At 43.8% G+C, this 18,117-nt stretch overlaps 1 protein-coding gene and 1 long non-coding RNA gene across 6 annotated transcripts in view; one reads left to right on the top strand and one right to left on the bottom strand.

The window, feature by feature from the left end:
• Nucleotides 1–11,633, bottom strand: part of RPS6KA6 (ribosomal protein S6 kinase A6) — a 36,729-nt gene extending 25,096 nt beyond the window's left edge. For 2 of the 5 annotated variants that reach the window (XM_069015066.1, XM_069015067.1), the window contains exons 1-2: nucleotides 11,466–11,633; nucleotides 3,311–3,370 (exon numbers count right to left, since the gene is read on the bottom strand). In XM_069015066.1, coding sequence (XP_068871167.1) covers nucleotides 3,311–3,370; nucleotides 11,466–11,540 — 135 coding nt within the window. In that variant the 5' untranslated portion in view covers nucleotides 11,541–11,633. Of the gene's footprint in view, nucleotides 1–3,310; nucleotides 3,371–6,751; nucleotides 6,841–9,082; nucleotides 9,271–10,924; nucleotides 11,088–11,465 lie in introns of those variants that run through there. The other 3 variants (XM_069015068.1, XM_069015069.1, XM_069015070.1) reach the window with 3 other exon arrangements.
• A 3,349-nt stretch (nucleotides 11,634–14,982) lies between these two features.
• Nucleotides 14,983–17,685, top strand: LOC138110322 (uncharacterized). The gene is made up of 3 exons (XR_011150882.1): nucleotides 14,983–15,179; nucleotides 16,535–16,613; nucleotides 17,606–17,685. It is a non-coding gene; the product is annotated as an uncharacterized lncRNA (long non-coding RNA).
• Nucleotides 17,686–18,117: the final 432 nt, after the last annotated feature.

Genomic DNA, 18,117 nt, shown 5'->3' with positions numbered 1-18,117 from the left:
TAAACCAAGACTTCTGTGCTTCACCTCTGCTTAGCAGCTTTAGTTTTCCCAGTGATTACTCTTCTCATCTTTCCCCTTCCTGAAATAAGTCTTAATGAAAGCCAAATTGAATTTCATCATTTGGGGTAATTATTGCTTTTCACAGCAGCAAATAATAACTCTGGTCATCCATTTGTAGCTGGAGGAACAGGCAGCATTTGAAGACCATAAATAAGATATGAGTCATCTTAAGGACTCTGAGAATTCTTGCATCCAAGAGAAGAAACAGCTCTGGGGTGCAGAGCTCCTGGGAAGATTATCCTGTGTGGGGACCTCCTTCAAACAGCCAAGGGTAATTCTGAGCTAGGTGAGTGATTTAATGTTCTCTTGACTTTCTCATGTCCCTCTCATCCTTAGCAGAGCAGGGCATGGCAGCTCCAGTTGTGAAAGGACAAGCGTTCCTGATGACAACAAATCCCATGATGGATTGCAGCTTTATGGTGTAAGAGAAGTTTCTGAGAGCCAAAACAAGCAAGGTGTTAAAATAAGCACCCTTGAAATTAAAAACTGAGGCCTCCAACAGCAACCTCAGCTCGCAGGGGGAAAAGGAGCAGCACCCTCAGCCCTACCAATATCAGTATTTTGTACACAACCCAGTCACAAAGGAAAATCCAATCTGATTTGCAGTACTTCATTTTTGGGGCATCAGATGATTATCAGCTGCCTTCTATCCTCTCTTCAGGCCTTCACTTTGAAAGCTTCTCTTAGCAGAGACCAGAAAAACACCCAACCAACCTCCTGTGAGTTACTGCCCCTTGATGAGAAGTGCAAACAGCACCAGCAAAGGACCTGAGCACTGGATGAAACAGCTGGGTTTTGGAAACAATATCATTCTATAGTCAGGTGAACTTACTGTCCAAGATTGTGCATTAAAACTTCTAATGAGCTTTATCACAGCTCATACAGAAGTACCTGGATGAAATTCTTTAATTGGTTTTAGACAGAAATTCAGAGTAGAAATCTGCTCATCTGAATTTGTACATACTGCAGTAATTAAAGAAAAAAAAGAAGCAATCATCACATGGCATTAACTGCTTCTGCCTTAATTGCTTTGCTTGTCCAGAGGGGCAAAGAAAGAGTTCAAACAAACATCTTGGTATATTCCCAAACTGCAGTCCAGCTGTGACTGCACACGAGTCCTTTCCCCTCCCCTCTCTCTTATTTCATCCTCCCTTCTGGGAAAGGCCTGTTTGTTCTGCCTGCTTCCCACACAAAGGTGGGTATTAACACCAGACACTGCTGGAAACAAAGTTAATTCTATAATTCACATCCAAGCTACTTTATTTCCCTCTTTGGTCACAAACCCCCAGCTGACATATGCTGATGACATACTGTAAACATCCTGGCTTCCCTCCATCCATCCACCTTGGTGACTGTGCATTTCTCTACTCAGAGGAAAGATACACCTATCTTTTCATTTTCCTTTACTTTTTAAACACATGCCTAATTTAAGGCACATAAGAACAGCAGCATTCTGAAGTCATCTGATGGCAGATGAAAGCAGCAAGTTGTCTAATTACACACCAAGTTCCACAACAGACTTAATGGTTGCTTCTTCCTATGAAATATGTAAATACTCTATTTAGAAGCCTTCTTTCTTCCCCATCCTAATTTGTATTCCTTAACACCGTGAACCTTTGCATGAGAAAAGCTCTTTAAGAGTTCAGCCTCTCCTGTGTTTATCACCCACCTCGAGCCATTAGCCTGTGACATCACACGTGGTTGCTGAGGAGACTGAGAGGATTTCTAAATGTGAACTCAGGAGAGAAATGTTTTCCATGCAAATAAAGACTAACTTGAGATGGATGAAATGAGTTATTTTTTTTTATAAAGTGTTTTATCTTCACAAAAGATGTCTATATAATTTCACTTACTTAACTATCATTAAGGTACTAAAAATTGGAATGACTGAGGTATAAAGAGACCTCTTCATCATTGCCAAGGAATGAGCACACAGAGCTGAGCAGCTCCAAGCCACTTTCATTTTCATTTCTACTTTGGCCTCCACGAACTGCAAATTTGATTATCTCACTTTGTGTTCTGCTGCCTGAGCAGCAAATTTCTTTCTGAGCTGAAGCACCGGCTCCCACCGAGTGGCCTTGCACAAGAGGGAACTCTTCCCTGCTCCCAGTAGGTTCACCAGGAGCCAAAGGAAACACCGGGATCAGTTATGCCTTTGTCATGGCTCCCTGGTATGTGGCTCCAAGCACCTGAGTGCCCAGCAACCTCCTCCTCCTGGAAAACTCAAGACGATCCACTGCTCCTTTCTTTGCGACATGTGAGACCACTCTGATACTTTATTTACCCACTCCACACCAGGAAATGTCCAGGCACCACGCAGTTCTATGCCCAAGACTTCATTCTCCAAATCCCATACTTACAAATGTTATTGTAACACAAAGCAGTTGTTACAACTGGTGACAAGATCTACTTATTCCAGAAACACAAAGCAGGTTGGGTTGGAGGGACCTTAAAGCTCATCCAGTTAGATCCTCTGCCATGGGCAGGGACACCTTCCACTATCCCAGGGTGCTCCAAACTCCTGGCTTTTGACACTTCCAGGGATGGGAAGTCCACCACCTCTCTGGGCAACAGATATCTGACACTCTCTTTATGACCCTGCTCAAAAATACAAGGATGAGTGTGTTGAATAATGATGGCACATATTTCCATGGGAAGTCCAGCATTTCGCCACACACAGGATGAGCCTGAAGTTTAATCCAAGGCTTAGCCAGCACACAGAACACTCATCTTCAGCACCTCCTAAACAGGCACTGCACAAAATCCATGCTCAATAGGGGCTTACCTGGGATAGTTCTACATAAAAGCAAAATTAACATACTGATGTACACATTAATTCTGTTGAAAACAGCAGAATTAAGTACCTTTGAGCTGAAAGTACAGCAACTACACCAAAAACTACAAAGGCAGAACAGCTGACAGTGTAGCAAGAGCAGCATTCAGCACCCTGTATGAGAGGCTCGAGGTCGGCCTGAGCATTTCTGAGGTTGAGGGATCAAATGCTCCCTGCAGCACACAGAATCTTGCCATAAAGCTCTGCCTCATGCAGCAGATTTTCCCAAACAAAACTTACAGTCCCTACCCAGGTAGTAATTTCCAAAACCATCTTTGAGACTTAGAGTCTCCTCAGATATTGTTCAAATAAAATGATGGGTTCCGAAGTTATTAAAGAGCAGGGAATGCATAAATTTTGCTTCAACAGGAGATCATGCTAATGAGTGGCTGAAGTGAACAGGTACCAAACACTTACGTGGTAGGAATATGGTTCACCTTCTTCCATAGGCTCATCTGCCATTTTAAGGCCATTTAGCTGGAGAGGGGAATGCAGAGGGGAAAAAAAAAAAAAAAAGAAAAAAAAAAACTTCATTAAGACCAAGCAATTTCAAATTAACAGAGTTCATAATTCAACCAATTTACATTTCAGAGCACACAAGTGAAAACTGGTGGTGGGGTTGCTCTAATTTAAAGCTGTAGTTTCAAACAAACATTACTACTCAATAGTTATATTTAGCATCTCCCTTATGTATCATTTAGCATCTCCCTTTGTAAATGCCATCATTATTATTATTATGCCAGTGTTATTTAATTGGGATTAATTTAAAACTCCTTTAAAAGCTACAGATACCACCCCTACAAGATTACACTAATACAGAATTCCTCAGTTATGCATGAAACTTATGCTGTAGATGCTTTTCAGAAACCTAGTCTTCTAATGAAAATTAATTTAGAGTTTAAAGAGAAAAGATGCAAAAGTGATTCCAAGCCTTTTTGAAAATCCTAAGTCCATGGTTGCAGTAAAAAAAAAGAAATTCAAAACTTAGTTCAAGCACTCCCTAAGTCACAAAATAATTCAGAGCTGAAACTAAAAAACAAAACAAAAACCCAAAACCCAGAAATATGAAGGACATGCTCTGTTCAGACATGTAAAGCATTAATTAAAAACTGGAAATACCTGACAAAAACGGGTGAATCCCACTATGGATTTTGCTAGTAATAATTGCTAATTTATTTATATATTAATTGTTGAGCATCTGTACCTTTACATGGCACAGGTTTCACACTAAAATACTAACTAGAAATTACATAAGAAAACTTCAACTTTTTTCCTGAAAACAGAAGGTGAACCAATTAAATTCTAGGCTGGGTAATGACTTTTTTTCCTTGTACTTGCTGATTTTTTTCTAAAATCCCTGCCTAAGAAGAAATGCCCCAAGATTCCTCTGTTCAGAACCAAACCCAGAAACTGGAGGAACAGGTGGGGCTGCAGGGCCAGGTTTGTACCACGACTGTGTCACCCAGGCAAACCCTCAACCACTTCCACTGCTGCTACAGACTCCTGGTTTTGAGAGCTTTTAAGACCTAATTCACAAATTAATGATTTTAATAAAGTTAAATCTCCAATTTTTGTAGCAAGATACTGGCACTTATTTTTGGACTATATCCTCACTGGAAAAAAAAAACAAACAGATCAAGGAAATAGCATAAAGCTTCATTTATTTTCACTCTGCAAGTTCCTATTTATCATAACTCAGTTTAGCCAGTGGTACCTCCTGCCCATGCCCATCTTTCACCTCTCATGTGTTGCCACCCCAACTCTAAAGGTCAAAAATCACTCATCCATTACCCTGGATCCAGAAACCAAAGTTACTAATTTGCAACATAATTTATTTCTTTTTTTTGCATAAACATTTTTTTCCAAATTAGATACTGGGGGAGACAAGACACTCACTATGGCTGTTCCTGTATGAATTAACTAAATAAATCAAGAAGTAACACCAAAGTTCAGCCCAGCTCTGACCTCCAACCTCATTTCCATGCAATTTCTTTTCACAATACCACAGGATTACACTCAAGTGTGAACCAATGTGAAGCCCACCAAACTTGTCCAAAAAGCTTATTTGGAACTAAACTGGGTTTCCACTCCAGGTGCTCAGAAATGTAATAACATTGTTCCTTCATGGACTTAAATTCAAAGTGATTTTAGTGTGCATTTCACTGTTTCTTTCTATAAATATGGGCAACATTTTCCAAGTTTTGTTACTTCAATTTAAGCTCTGGAACCAATGCTACCAGCCAGAAGGACTGTAGATACACTGAAAACAATACACATACAAAAAATGAAGCAGGAATGGGGTTTTGAACCCAAAATCAGTGTGTAGTTTCTTCTCTGGTGTTCCTGAGAACGCCAAGTAATGTACTTTCAACTCGCTGGCAAATCAACTACACTAAGCTATTGGACTTTTATGGCAGGTAATCATCTTAATTAACAATTTCCTATCATACACTTTTCCCGTTCATTGTTGCTCCTTGGTTTGTGTTTGTTTTTTCCTGTCCAGTCTCTCTGTACTGATACAGACTGGGACACCTGCCAATTTCTAGTCCAAAGAATTTGATGTTCAAGGGCATGAATCTGCTTTTACTGCTTGATACGCACAACTAAAACTTTTGCCATATTTGTTTGTGAAGCCTGGTCACTGTCCATTAAAAAAAAAAACAAGGAACAAAAATCTGCAAACCTGTTGGAATATAACCCAAAGTCTGGTAGTTTGTTAAGTAATTCAGCTAAAAAAAGTCAGTGACAAAAATCAAATAATTACTGTCTTGTACAGTCACTCAATTGGCCAAGTTTCAATAACCAGAAGCTGGCAAAAATGAAAAGTGACAGTTAATGCTTATTTCCCACCTCTGTGGAAACCAGATACAAAATGCAGCTTCCACAGCCAAGTGAGGCTCCTTTTAGTGATTTAACCATGAATATTTATGCACAAACATATATAGAACAGAACTATTTTAACCTCTAAGTCATTACTTACTAAATATCTACGAATACACAAATTTAATTTATTATTGAGAATTAAAAAGTACAGTTCTCTATAAAAAGAGCAGGTGGAAGAAGCCAGTACTATGACTGTGAAGGAGATTCCTTCATCTTCGAATCATTTTGCTGCTCAGTGCTGCTAAAGTCCTAGAATTGAACATTTTAAATATTAACTCCCATGAAAACACAAACTGAACTCAGACACTGAAGCAAACACTGACAACACTTTCCAAACACACATTCTGGAAATGACACAAAGTACCGCACGTTGTTGATTAGTATAAAATAACAAAAGAAACTATGTAAATAGATGAGCTCAAAGTTTAGGTCAGAGCACCTGGCAGGTCAGACACTCACTTCTGCAGAGGTGCAGGCTGAGGGACCCAACTGCCTCCCAAGGAACAGTTGTGCCTCTGGATTTCAATAGTCCCATGGATCCCATGACTGGGACCATCCCTATTACCTTGGGAGAATACCCAAAGGGCTTCTGGGGGCTGGGAAAAGGCTTAATGACTATTGCACATGTTTTTCCTCTGATTATTGCAGCAGAACAGAGGATTCCCAGTGTTACCAAAGATTTGAACCATCTGCCCCCCCACATACGAAGGATGCTTTCACTGTTTACATGGTAAATGCCTTAGGATTTGGTGGGTCAACAGGTTTTGGTTGAAAGAAGCCAGGCAAAAGGTCAGCAAAAATATCTAATCACAGGAAAAGCAGTGGAAGATGTAAAGCAGGTTCATCCTGCCCTGCTTTTACATGTCTTCATTGAGGCATTCAAACAGCATTAAAAAATTTCTAGAAAAAGCAGAACTGGGAATTTAATCATCATACTATAATTAGAAGTAAAAAGCAGTATTCAGCACCACTCACCTAAAGTCTTGTCTGGCTTCAAACAGGTAAAATTCTACCCAAGGATCACCAAGAACTCCCATATCCTCCTTCCCTGGGCTCTATTTGGGAAGTTACTGCGGTGTCCCCAGACCTGCACCTCAGTTCTCCCACATGAACACGGGAATAACCAGTTTCCTTCCCCACACACAGAAGGAGTGCTTCAAATACTTATTTCAAAATATTTGAGTGGAAGCTTACATAGGAAATCCCAATTATGTCAAAAAGACTTTGAAAAAAAAATATCCTGTCATGACAACCACATTTGTTCCTCATTTATTCTTAATTGCATCTATAGTGAGTTTGCATCATTAATTTAACTAGCAACACATTGGCCTAACGAGTATTTCCTGAGATAGGTCTGAGGAATTTGAGGGTTCTGGGCACATCCACTCCCTATCTGCACAAATCCTGGGCCAACCCCTGCCCCTCAATTCCCCCCTCAAAGGGAAGAGGCCTCGTAACTCCCTCACACTCTTTAACACAGCAAGTAAGAGGGAGATAAAGCAACCTAAAACACCTGAAACCCATAATCAATTACTAGGGAGAGCTATAAAGTTATTTTCCTGTGGCAAATAAATCATACATTCCAACAGGATACCAAACCTTCAGCAACATATAATTAGTGATTTTAAAAGGACATTTTGATCCTTCCCATTATCAGATGAGGGGAGAATTACAGGTGCCTCCAGCAAGTTATAGCTCTGACAAGACACAAAGCTGACCCCAAGCACAGCGATCACTGAATTAGCAGTGTTCCTGCCTGGGTACATAATCATAACTCCAGAATCAACGGGCATACAGCAGCCAGTCTCCAAATCATGTTTGATGGCAGGTAATTCTGGGAAAGGGCAAGATTTAAACTCAATGAAAGCAATGATTTCAAATTTTATTCTTAATGTAGCGAAGTACTACATAAATAGCAGAATTCTACCTATGATGAGTAAACAAATCATCCCATTCTTTGGATTTAGGGTTGCTGTAAAGTGTCTCCAAAGGTATCCTGCAGGAAGGAAGGTGAGCTACCTGCAACAGACTCCTGGCCCCTTTCTGAGACTCAGAATACTACAGCAGATTTCCAAAACTAATTTCAGAAGTGGTATACAAACCCACCATCATTATTACTGTATTGCAGCACTTTTCAATGCATAAAGACACTCATTGTTTTCCCTTTAAGAGCATTAATGTGCATACTTTTTTTTTTTTTTAAAGGCAACTTGTTCTCCAAGACCTTTACAAAATCTGTACATTGTTGCAATGGCTGAGGGCGCTCAGATTAGGGGCAAGGTTTTACTTTCTCTCCTTAACAGAACACCACCCGATTGTGGCGATTCTGAGAGATGCACAAAACTAGGTAGAGCTGAGTCATCCACGTCACTGCCAGTAATTACTCACAAAGGAGTTATGCAACTCCTAACACTGACAAAATTCAGTGGCCTTTGACAGACCGGGCTCAGAACGTGCTCCAGAGGATGGGCTGAAAACACTGGCCAAAATCAAAGATGTATTTATTTAAACTGGCAAAGGCAGCAGCTTATGCACAACAGCAGCAGAGTTCAGCTCACGAAAATGCCTTTTGGAAGGCAGCAGCTCACAATGCAGCCCCGGTTCCCAGCCGAATACTTTAGTTTTCAGTCACTTTTTTGTTTCAGCCTTGTCTTGCTTGTCACAATCAGGCAATTAAGTAACTGGTTCCTGAAGTATTTATTGCAAAAATAAGTGTTTGAGACAGAGATTGCATTTATGCAATTCACAATATTCATGTCTTGCAAACAGCATGTGCTTACACCTATTACACAGCTCCTTGTAAATGCAACCCTCTCTGTTCAATGGGCAGAAAGTGCCCAAATTCCCATATTCTGCCCAGTTCCAACTATTTCTGCATTTCATCCAGCTTGGTCAGTAAAATGCTAATGTTTACTTTCCTGTTTCTTTGTAGACTGTAATTATATGTTAATAATCTACAACAGTTGATCAAGATCAACACCCTCATACCTATTTTCATTACCATGGAAATATTTATTAATCCAATATCCAGGGGGAAAGAAGTTCACTGAATGTTTGAAGCTTAAACAGCGCAACACTCATCCTTCCTACCTAGGCTTAAGGAATTCCCAGAGTCACAAACAGCTTCACAAGTGATGCTGTCACAGGAACATAAACACAGGAACAGCACAGTGCAGAGCCCCAAATCCTCAGCACTTCAAAGACCACCCCCCAAAAGGGCAAAATAATTCAATCCTGACTTTCAATAATTTCTTCCAAAATTTCATGTTGTTCTTGTGACTTGAATCATGAAAATTTGTTTCCTACCTTCAAGATCACATCCTTTCCTTGCCAGGTGTTTTTACTCCAAGTCAACACAAGTGCTACTGGAAACGCACTTATTGCTAATAACGTAATCCTAAATTTAGTCAACAAGCAGAGTCCTCAGAGAAAACCATTCCTTGGGTTTTTCCTCCTGTGCCACAGCTGATGGACAAGAGCACCAGAAGGCACAAGTTAATCTTCAAAATTAAAACCTATTTCACAGTAGCTCTGCGACTGTAGTTCCAGCAAGGCCAAGGTCAGAGATCTCCCAGACTGCCAATACAAGGCTGTAATGAGCTATACTTAATTCTATAAAAACTAAGTGAAAGTCCAAACGAAAATTCATTTTGACATAAAATACACCTTTGTTAAATCCCCATGCCACGTGGATGTAGAAATCCAACAAGTGAGAAGTGCAGCACATCCCTGAGATCACTTATAGGAAGGGTTTTGACAACACAAGTATTTGTTCCTGTAATTTGGGAACTTCACACTCAACTTGAAGAAACTGGTTTGGCATAAATGGGCTTTAACTGCTGCTGGCCAAACCTAACACGAACACAACAAACACCAGGTCTCCTTTTAATCAGAGCACAACCAGAGGAGCTTTACACAGACCTTATGAAGTAGTTCAGGTACAGACCTGAGGAAAATACAATATAAAGAGCGACTGTTGCAAACAGTTGCCTTCAGATGTTACACACACACACAGAGCCCTCTCAGCTGCACATCCCCTACCCTGTGCTCTGCTGGCACCCCTTGGTGGGGGACTTTGTCCAGCCAAAAAACGCCCAGGGATGCACATCCCAGTTCAGCTGCAACACTCCACACTTGGTTATTTTAGCACTCATATATCACGATTTCTTAATATTTCCTAAAGAACTCATCGACAGGACCAAGAAAGTTCTCAGACCTTCGCTAAGTTTCATACCTCAGCTACAACATAACTACTTTTACAAACAATATGAACAAATAAGTCTTAATACTTTTGCTGACTTTCAGATCCTGTAGCTTCACTAACATAATTAGGGTGTCTCTAATATTAAGGTACAGAGACTGCCTCAAGTATTATTAACCATTAGAATACTTTTAAGTGTTAGAGTGTAGCAGCCATGGTATAAAAATGCATATCCAGTAATTATAGTACTTGGCAGTGGTACTAAAATCCCCAAATATTAAAAGCACTAAGAAAATTGGGGGTTTTTTCTCCTAAAATTTTTAACAGGGGAAAAAATTTCAACAAGACCATTTAAAGGGCATCCTTTCACTCTTGCACACTTTGTACTTTGAGATGATTTTGCCACAGACCCTTTTCACCTAGAAGAGTCTGGTGCACAACAGAAAGCAAGTCTGACCAGTTTTAAGCAGCTTTATTTAGATAACATCTTTTGTGTGTCTAACAGACCTAGGTGTAATCTTTTATTTGTCATAGCTAACGATACCTGATACGCAACTCTCCACTTCTGATTTCAAAGTGCAAGAGTTTTAATACTCAAGCACCACGTTCTGCTGAGACACAGGAATCGTTGTAACAGAACCAGTTTTACCTTTTATTTTCTTTTAAATTGCATTTGCTCCTTGCTGATGAAGCACCTCGAGCACTAAGCAATACCTCGAAGCCGTTCCTCGTTCTTTAACACGTTTAAGCATCCAAACCTCAGCCAGGCACTCCTGGTTCCCTCTGCTCGTTGTGTTTATGATAATCAACGTAGAGTTAGTTATTCAACGTTTAAGCATCCAAACCTCAGCCAGGCACTCCTGGCTCTCCCTGCTCGTTGTGTGTCTGATAATTAATGCATAGTTATTCCGCAAGAAGGCAAAGGGACCTCCGTAGTGACAACCTACCTGGATGCGCAGCCACATTAGCACGAGCAAATTTCCAGCAGAACTTAAAGTAACTTTTCACAGGAGCTACGGCCATAAAAGTGAGTTTACAACCCCCCGGATGCTACGTGGGGACAGACACCTGTGACACGAAGCAGCCGGGAGGCGACACAAAGCACCGGTCTCCCCCGGGCGCCGGTCCCGCTACCTCCACACGTGTCACGGCCCGCGCCCGGGGGGCACGGCCGGGCCCGGGGCGGCGGCGGGGCTGCGCGGCGGCGGCGGCTGGGCCCGCGGGACGGCGGGGGCGGGCGGGGGCCGCCGCCTGCGGGCCGGGGCCGGGCCCGGGGCCGGGCAGGGCGGGCGCGGGTCGCGGCCGAGCGCAGGCCGGGGGGCCGGGGGCGGCGGGGGAGGCGGGGGCGCGGCGGGCAGGCTGAGCGGGCAGCGAGGCGAGGCCGGCGCAGCCCCGCGAGGCCGCGGGAGGCCGGGTCGGGCGCAGGTGCCGGCGGGGCGCGGAGCCGGCCCTCCCCGTTCCCCCCCCCCCCTTCCGCCCCGCACTGACCTCGGCGCCGCTCACGTACAGCTCCATTTTGTGGCAGGGCTGCGGCTCGTCGTCCAGCGGCGCGCACGGCACCATGTCCCGGCTGTGGGGCCGCGGCGGCTCGGCCGCTCCCGGTGGCCGTGCGGAGCGGCGCGGGGCCGGGCGCGGAGCGGAGCGCGGGGTGCGGGCGCTGCCGGCCGGCGGGGGCGGCGCCGCGCTGCGCTGCCCCGCGCACGCCCCCAACATGGCGGCCCGCGGGGGCGGGGCCTGCGCGGCACCGCGGTGACGTCAGGGCGGGACGGAGAATCCCCTGCATGGGGGGGGGGGGGGGAATGACGCGCGGTGACGTCACCGGGGCTGCGGGCGGGCGGCCGCGCCGCGCTGAGGGGGATTGGGGATGGAGGGATTGGGGATGAGGGGATTGGGGATGGAGGGATTGGGGGTGAGGGGATTGGGGATGGAGGGATTGGGGGTGAGGGGATTGGGGATGGAGGGACTGGTCTGAGGGGGATTGAGGATGGAGGGATTGGGGATGAGGGGATGGATTGGGGATGGAGGGACAGGTCTGAGGGGGATTGGGGATGGAGGGATTGGGGATGAGGGGATTGGGGATGGAGGGACAGGTCTGAGGGGGATTGGGGATGGAGGGATTGGGGGTGAGGGGATTGGGGATGGAGGGACTGGTCTGAGGGGGATTGAGGATGGAGGGATTGGGGATGAGGGGATTGGGGATGGAGGATGGAGGGATTGAGGGTGAGGGACAGGTCTGAGGGGGATTGAGGTGGAAGGATTGGGGGTGAGGGACAGAGGATGAGGGGGAGTGGGGATGAGGGACGGGGCTGAGGGAATTGGAGGTGAGGAGACGCGACTGCGGGGACAGGTCTGAGGGGGATCAAGGCTGCGGGAACAAGGCGTGAGGGGACGGGGGTTCAACGGATGGGGGATAAAAGGATTGGGGATGAGAGACAGGAATGAAGAGAAGGGGATGGTGGGGGACAGGTTTGAGGGGACGCGGACTGTCAGTCATCGGCGCTCAGGGGCACCGGCTGCGGCCCCGGCGCGAGGGGGCTCTTCCTCCCACGGAACCGACAGAGGGGAAGAGCAAAAACCCCAAAAGTTTCGTTTGGTTGTGTTTTTTCGAAATTGCGAGGTGCGGGGACAGGAAGCGCGGGCGGCGGGGAGGCGCAGCCCGGTCCCTGCGGGGCCCGCGGCGGTGGGAAGCGAGAAGGAGCCGGGGCGGGAGCGGAGCCGCCTCGCCGTGCTTACAACAAACCGGTCCCGACGCCTTTGTTTCCAGGCATGTGTTCAGAGAAACACAACAGCGCTGCCGAAGGGGGGCAGGAAAAAGAGCGTGGATGAAAAAATAATATTCCCCCTTCACCATTCGATTTTAGGAGCTGGAGAACACTAGATGATACTGTCAAAAGTATGTTTTTAAAGGATAGAAAACTGCCTCAATGACTGTTTTTATTTGCACATGCTGTGTGACTTATCAAGAAGCCCTATCCTTTAGATAAAGCAAAGGAAGGCTCAAACCCTTCTTAATTGCCAAGTAATTTTGATGAAATGAGCACGAACGAGGGAACAAGCTGGTGCATCCCATATCCCAAACACTTTCTATGCTGATTTTTTTTGACTCAGAAGTCAACCACTGCACAGACAAGTGTAGGATGCTGTGCTGCTCCAGTCCTTGATTAAATCCGAGCGAGCAGTCCCAAAAGCTGCCCATTCCCAGTTCCCCGGCGCTGAGGAGTTGCCTATTGTGAATGTGTCACTGCAGCAGCAGCCAGCTGGCACGTCAGCATTTCCATTGCAAGCCTATTTTTAAAGGTCTGGAACTCAACCATGGAAGACAAATGTTTTGGAGTGTGTACCAGGAATGTTTGTCCTTCAGAAAACAGAAATCAGGTGAGAAAATGGAGGATCAAAGTCACAGGTAGTGAATGTTGAGAGAGAATTTATGCTTTAAATATAGAACTGTTGAGGCTGGGTCACTTTAGTTTTGTTATGGTAGGAGTGTGTGAACATGGAGCTTTTACAGCAATTAAGTGACAGGAGATGAAGGGACGAGCCCCAGCTCTGCAGGCTGCTGGTGCACACACAGAGATATCCCAGTGCCTCTGCTGGTGACCCCTAATGAGCCAAATGGCCAAAGCTTCTGTGAGATTAAATCTGTGCGTACTTGAGCAGTGCTATCAGACAGATCTTAATTCAAATATAAAGGAAATCCAGTGAGAAGTGATTTTTGAAAGTTCTTGGAGTGCTCAACAAGAACTTGTGTCTAAAACTCCTGTGGCAGATGCTGTTTTCCTGCATCTGACTTCCCCCATTGCTGCAAATAATAACAGGCTGCAAACAAGTGTTCTGCATTCCCAGGGATTTGAGAAGTTCAGAGGAAAGCAATAATTAAAGGAGTTAGGACTGTTATTTGTGTCAAAGGCTAGAAAAGGGAAATTATTATGTATGTAGATATAAGGAAAAGTAAATTCAGAATTTCTGTTACTCTAGGTCTCACAACCAAACAAGTAAGAAGTATTCAATAAAAAGGCAACAATATGTCACAGAAATGTAAAAATCAGCAAGCTTCCCCTCAAATGCTGTTTTACAAAGAAATAAACCACCAAAAATACATTAGCAAATCACTGATTTAGGAGGACCGGGGCCTCATGTCTTGGGTTTCAAATGAATATTTAGATATTATATAGCTGGATATTAATTGCCCCTATTTCCAGAGCATCTAATCTGCCTGTAGGGGTATCAGATCTCATTTGGTGCCCAGCTTTCAGCTGGGGGTATCACATCCCTGCTGTGCAATTTGCAGCTGAATATTCCTGACATTTCAGCACCTTCATCTGTTCAGCAGGTTCTGCCCATTCCAACCCTCAGCAGGTCCTTGTATGAGCAGCATGAGAACCTCTGAGGGACTTTGATTAGATGAAGAGTTCCAAATAATTAGTTTCTTAATATAGATTCGCTTCAAAATTAATTCTACAGCATGGTAAAGTTGCTGAGAGTAGTATTTTACTGAGCCTAATAGGAAAGGAGTAAAAATAATAAAAATAAAAATAAAAATAAAAATAAAAATAAAAATAAAAATAAAAATAGTAATAAATGGGATCTGCAGCCAAAATTCAGCTTGTTCAGTATGACTAACATGAAATCCAAGCACTCAATTGTCCCTTTTATGCACCTGCAGCCACCTGACACCACCCATACTTACTTTACTTATTCAATTTCCCTGAAAATCGTCAATCACACACTTGAACATATGAACAACAGCTTATTTATGAATTTAAAAAATCCCTGCACATTTCCTGCATGTCATTTCCAGCAGGACATTTCTCAGAGAGGCCAATTACAGACTGACATTCCCTCTCCAGTTTTCTGTTAATCTGTAGCTACCCTAAACGAGATTATTTCAGAAGAATCCTGCAAAGTTTGAGTTCATTCACCCAGAAAGTTTTTCAAGAAAGGAAAAATAAGAATATTATTATCAGGCCAGTGTCTTTTGTTCCCCTCCTTCCCCCAGGTGGTGACACTGAACCCGAACCACGGCAAGGACAGCAGAGCTCCCCCTGGAAAGCCCGGCAGTGGGAATAGAGGAATATGAGGATAGTGCCTCATTTAGCAAGAGCTCCGGAAGGAAACTGCAAAAAGCAAAGCTTGAGTGAGGAAGCTGCCCCTGCCTGTTTCACTCTGCTTTTACAACGCTGGTAACACCGCTGAAGGGAACAGGTACAAATTTGCCTTTGGGGATCCCGTTCAAGGCAGGCTGAACTCTAGGATCGATTGTGAAGGTGGTTTGGGGGAGTAGAATTAATTTCTCAGGGCGAGTTTATTCAAGTTCATCGTCATTTCACCTTTAATCCGTTGTACAATACGATTAAGCACATTTTCAGTCAGAGCAGCACAGCCCTCCCCTGTTGTGTGGATGAGTGCTTGTGGGTACAAAGCACATCCTGTTTGTGCCACTCGCTCTCCTACGTGGAGGAAAAACAACTGTCCTGATGCAACAAAAATGTGTCCTTGTATCCTTGAGTCCCTGCCAGAATTGTTCCAGAGGAGGGACTGCTTCACACGGAGCGTGGGGAGCTCTCACATGGGCTCAGTGGGACAGCTGTGGCCATCAAAATGTGGAAATCCTCTACACACAGAGGAAATTGCTCAGGTCCTAAGGAGGTAAATGCAGCAAGATTTTCACAATTAAAGACACTGGTATCCCAATATCAAACATCTGTGTGCAGATGAAGTTATGGAACAGCATCATGACAAAATCTTCAGTCAATGCTATATGGTCTGAATACGAAACAAAAATAGGAGAGTCCACTCCCCACCCTGTATATTCTGATATTTAAAATCTGCATCTAGAGCCAAGCTCAGAGGGGTGTGTGTGTATTCACAGGGATGTGGTATCAAATACAGTTGGACTTTGTTAAGCAGTTTATTGTGTGCTTTGCCCCATTGCGTGGAGCCACTCACACGAGGAAACAGCCAGAATCATTCTTACTTACACTCTGTTGTGGTTATGTCAGTGCATGAAGTGCGAGGGAAGAGGCCTGTAGTGAATCCCTGCCTCAGCTTCATTATATTTCTCCATCTCATCTTTGTACTTTTGTAGCAAGGTTTTAAAAGCTCACTTTGGGATAAAAAAAGGAAGCCAATTGGAGATGATGCTCCCAGATCAACACCTTAAGAAAGATCTACTATTTCATTCTCACCGTCAAAGCAAACATATTTTGGGGGATATTTTGGAACCACAGGACAGACTTAGCAGCAAATTTTTGCCACATTTGTCCAAAATGAGCTCAAGAAATATCTCAGCCATATGGAAAATACAATGAATTTATCTCTGCTGATCACAGAGCTTTGACAGTAGGGGATGAAAACTGCAGATAGGCACAGTGAATGAAGATCCTACTAGACTTTTTTATGCTTATATATACTTGCTTTCACTTAAAACTTTTACCTTTCCCTCATTTTGAAATGCATTTTGAAATTAAATGTCCTATAGTTTATATTTTTCCCCTCAGACTGAGTGAATGCTACAAACCAGCCAACTGACACATCTCAGTTCTTCTCTATCCTCAAAGGAAAATCTAAATTAAAGATGCAGTATCCTGTCTCCACACTGGCCAGGAAAGCAGATGCCAGACAGAACCTACAAACAGGGTAAGCAATAGCTAAAAATACAGCTCCAGATTTGCGTTCAGGCTCAAGCAATTCAGGTTTCACGAGCCAAGGGTGAGATCCTGCACAGAACACTCTTGTTGGATATTTCTTCCATCAGTTTCCCCAAGCTTTCTGGAATATCTACATTTACAGTGATCATAACACCTCACAAATTCCACGCTTATCACCAAAGTACCTCCCTCTGAGCCTGCTGCTTAGTTTCACCTGGTGTTCCCTGGCTTTATATTGCAAGGGAGAGGGATTAATCCCCCTCTGCACATTGTTTGGGATTTTACACAGGTCTATATCCATCCCACCTCCACCATCCCACCAGGCACTGCTCCGTCCCCTCACTCAGAGCTGAAGGGTGGGGAAATTCCTGTCTCTCTGCACACATTTTCACTATATATATATAATATTTGGAATAAACATAAAATAGTTGTCAATAATGCACACAACTTACAAAGAGAAGGAAAGTAATGAGCAGTCATCAGCTCCCCAAGTCCTGTGGGAAATGACAAGGGACTCAGAGTAAATCACAGGCCCACCACGAGGGCACAGCAGGGATGGAGTAAGGAGGGGGCTGGTCTTACATCCATGAGTGACACTGCAGGGATGGACACTCAGGCTTTGTGTGCACTTTTGGAGTCTGACCTTAGGAAAGCCCAGCAGAGACCACAGAATCCTCCACGTAATGACTCAGTGAAAACCCCAAGGCCCAGCTTTGTCCAACCTCCTCCTAAGGACTCATAAACCAGAATTTCTTTGGTAATTCATCTCTTTCCAAAAGCTACTGAAGGAAATATGACCAACTGTATTTCTCATAGAAACTCCCAAGGTTAGCTGAGCCAAGTGCAGTCAGAAAACGTAATTAAATCCTGAAATAAGTCACTGCAGCAGTGTGCACACACCAACAGATGGCAAATCTACCACAAGCAATTGATCCTTTTTTAAAAAAAAACTGAATCTCACATACTTTTGTCTTTTCCCAGAACTTGCTTCATTATATTTCTTCAAACCTGATTTATTCTTGAAGCTAAAACCAAGCCTGAAAAATCCAACTGGAATTCAGAGCGAATTTTGCCTCAGAGCACAGAATAAACCACCATGATGTTCCAATATGCTAATGTATCAACAATGATGAATACTTAAGGGATTGATTGCATCCAAAATCATCCTGATCTCCATCTTCAGGGAAGTTTTTGTGACAGCAGAAGGTGTTACTTCTGCAATGGGAGAGAGCCAAAGATGTTGCCAGTTCCTAACTTTAGCTAGGAGCCCACATACCATGCCTCAAACCAGTATCCTAATCATCTCAGGTGAAAATTCTTCCCATTTTGGAAGATTATAATTAACTTCCTACTGAGCCATGCTTAGAAATATGCCTCAACCTGGAAGATTAAATAGGAACTTAGTATCTGTCAGAAATAATTCAGCAGTAGCTGTTTGTGTCTTGCAGTATAAAGACACTGGTTTAAAATTATATATTTAGAAGTTGTTTTCT

This window comes from Aphelocoma coerulescens, chromosome 4A (genome assembly GCF_041296385.1).
Source record: "Aphelocoma coerulescens isolate FSJ_1873_10779 chromosome 4A, UR_Acoe_1.0, whole genome shotgun sequence".
In the NCBI taxonomy this organism is placed as follows: domain Eukaryota; kingdom Metazoa; phylum Chordata; class Aves; order Passeriformes; family Corvidae; genus Aphelocoma; species Aphelocoma coerulescens.
Note: the sequence above shows the minus strand (reverse complement) of the source record. Positions and strands in the feature narration are given on the sequence as shown.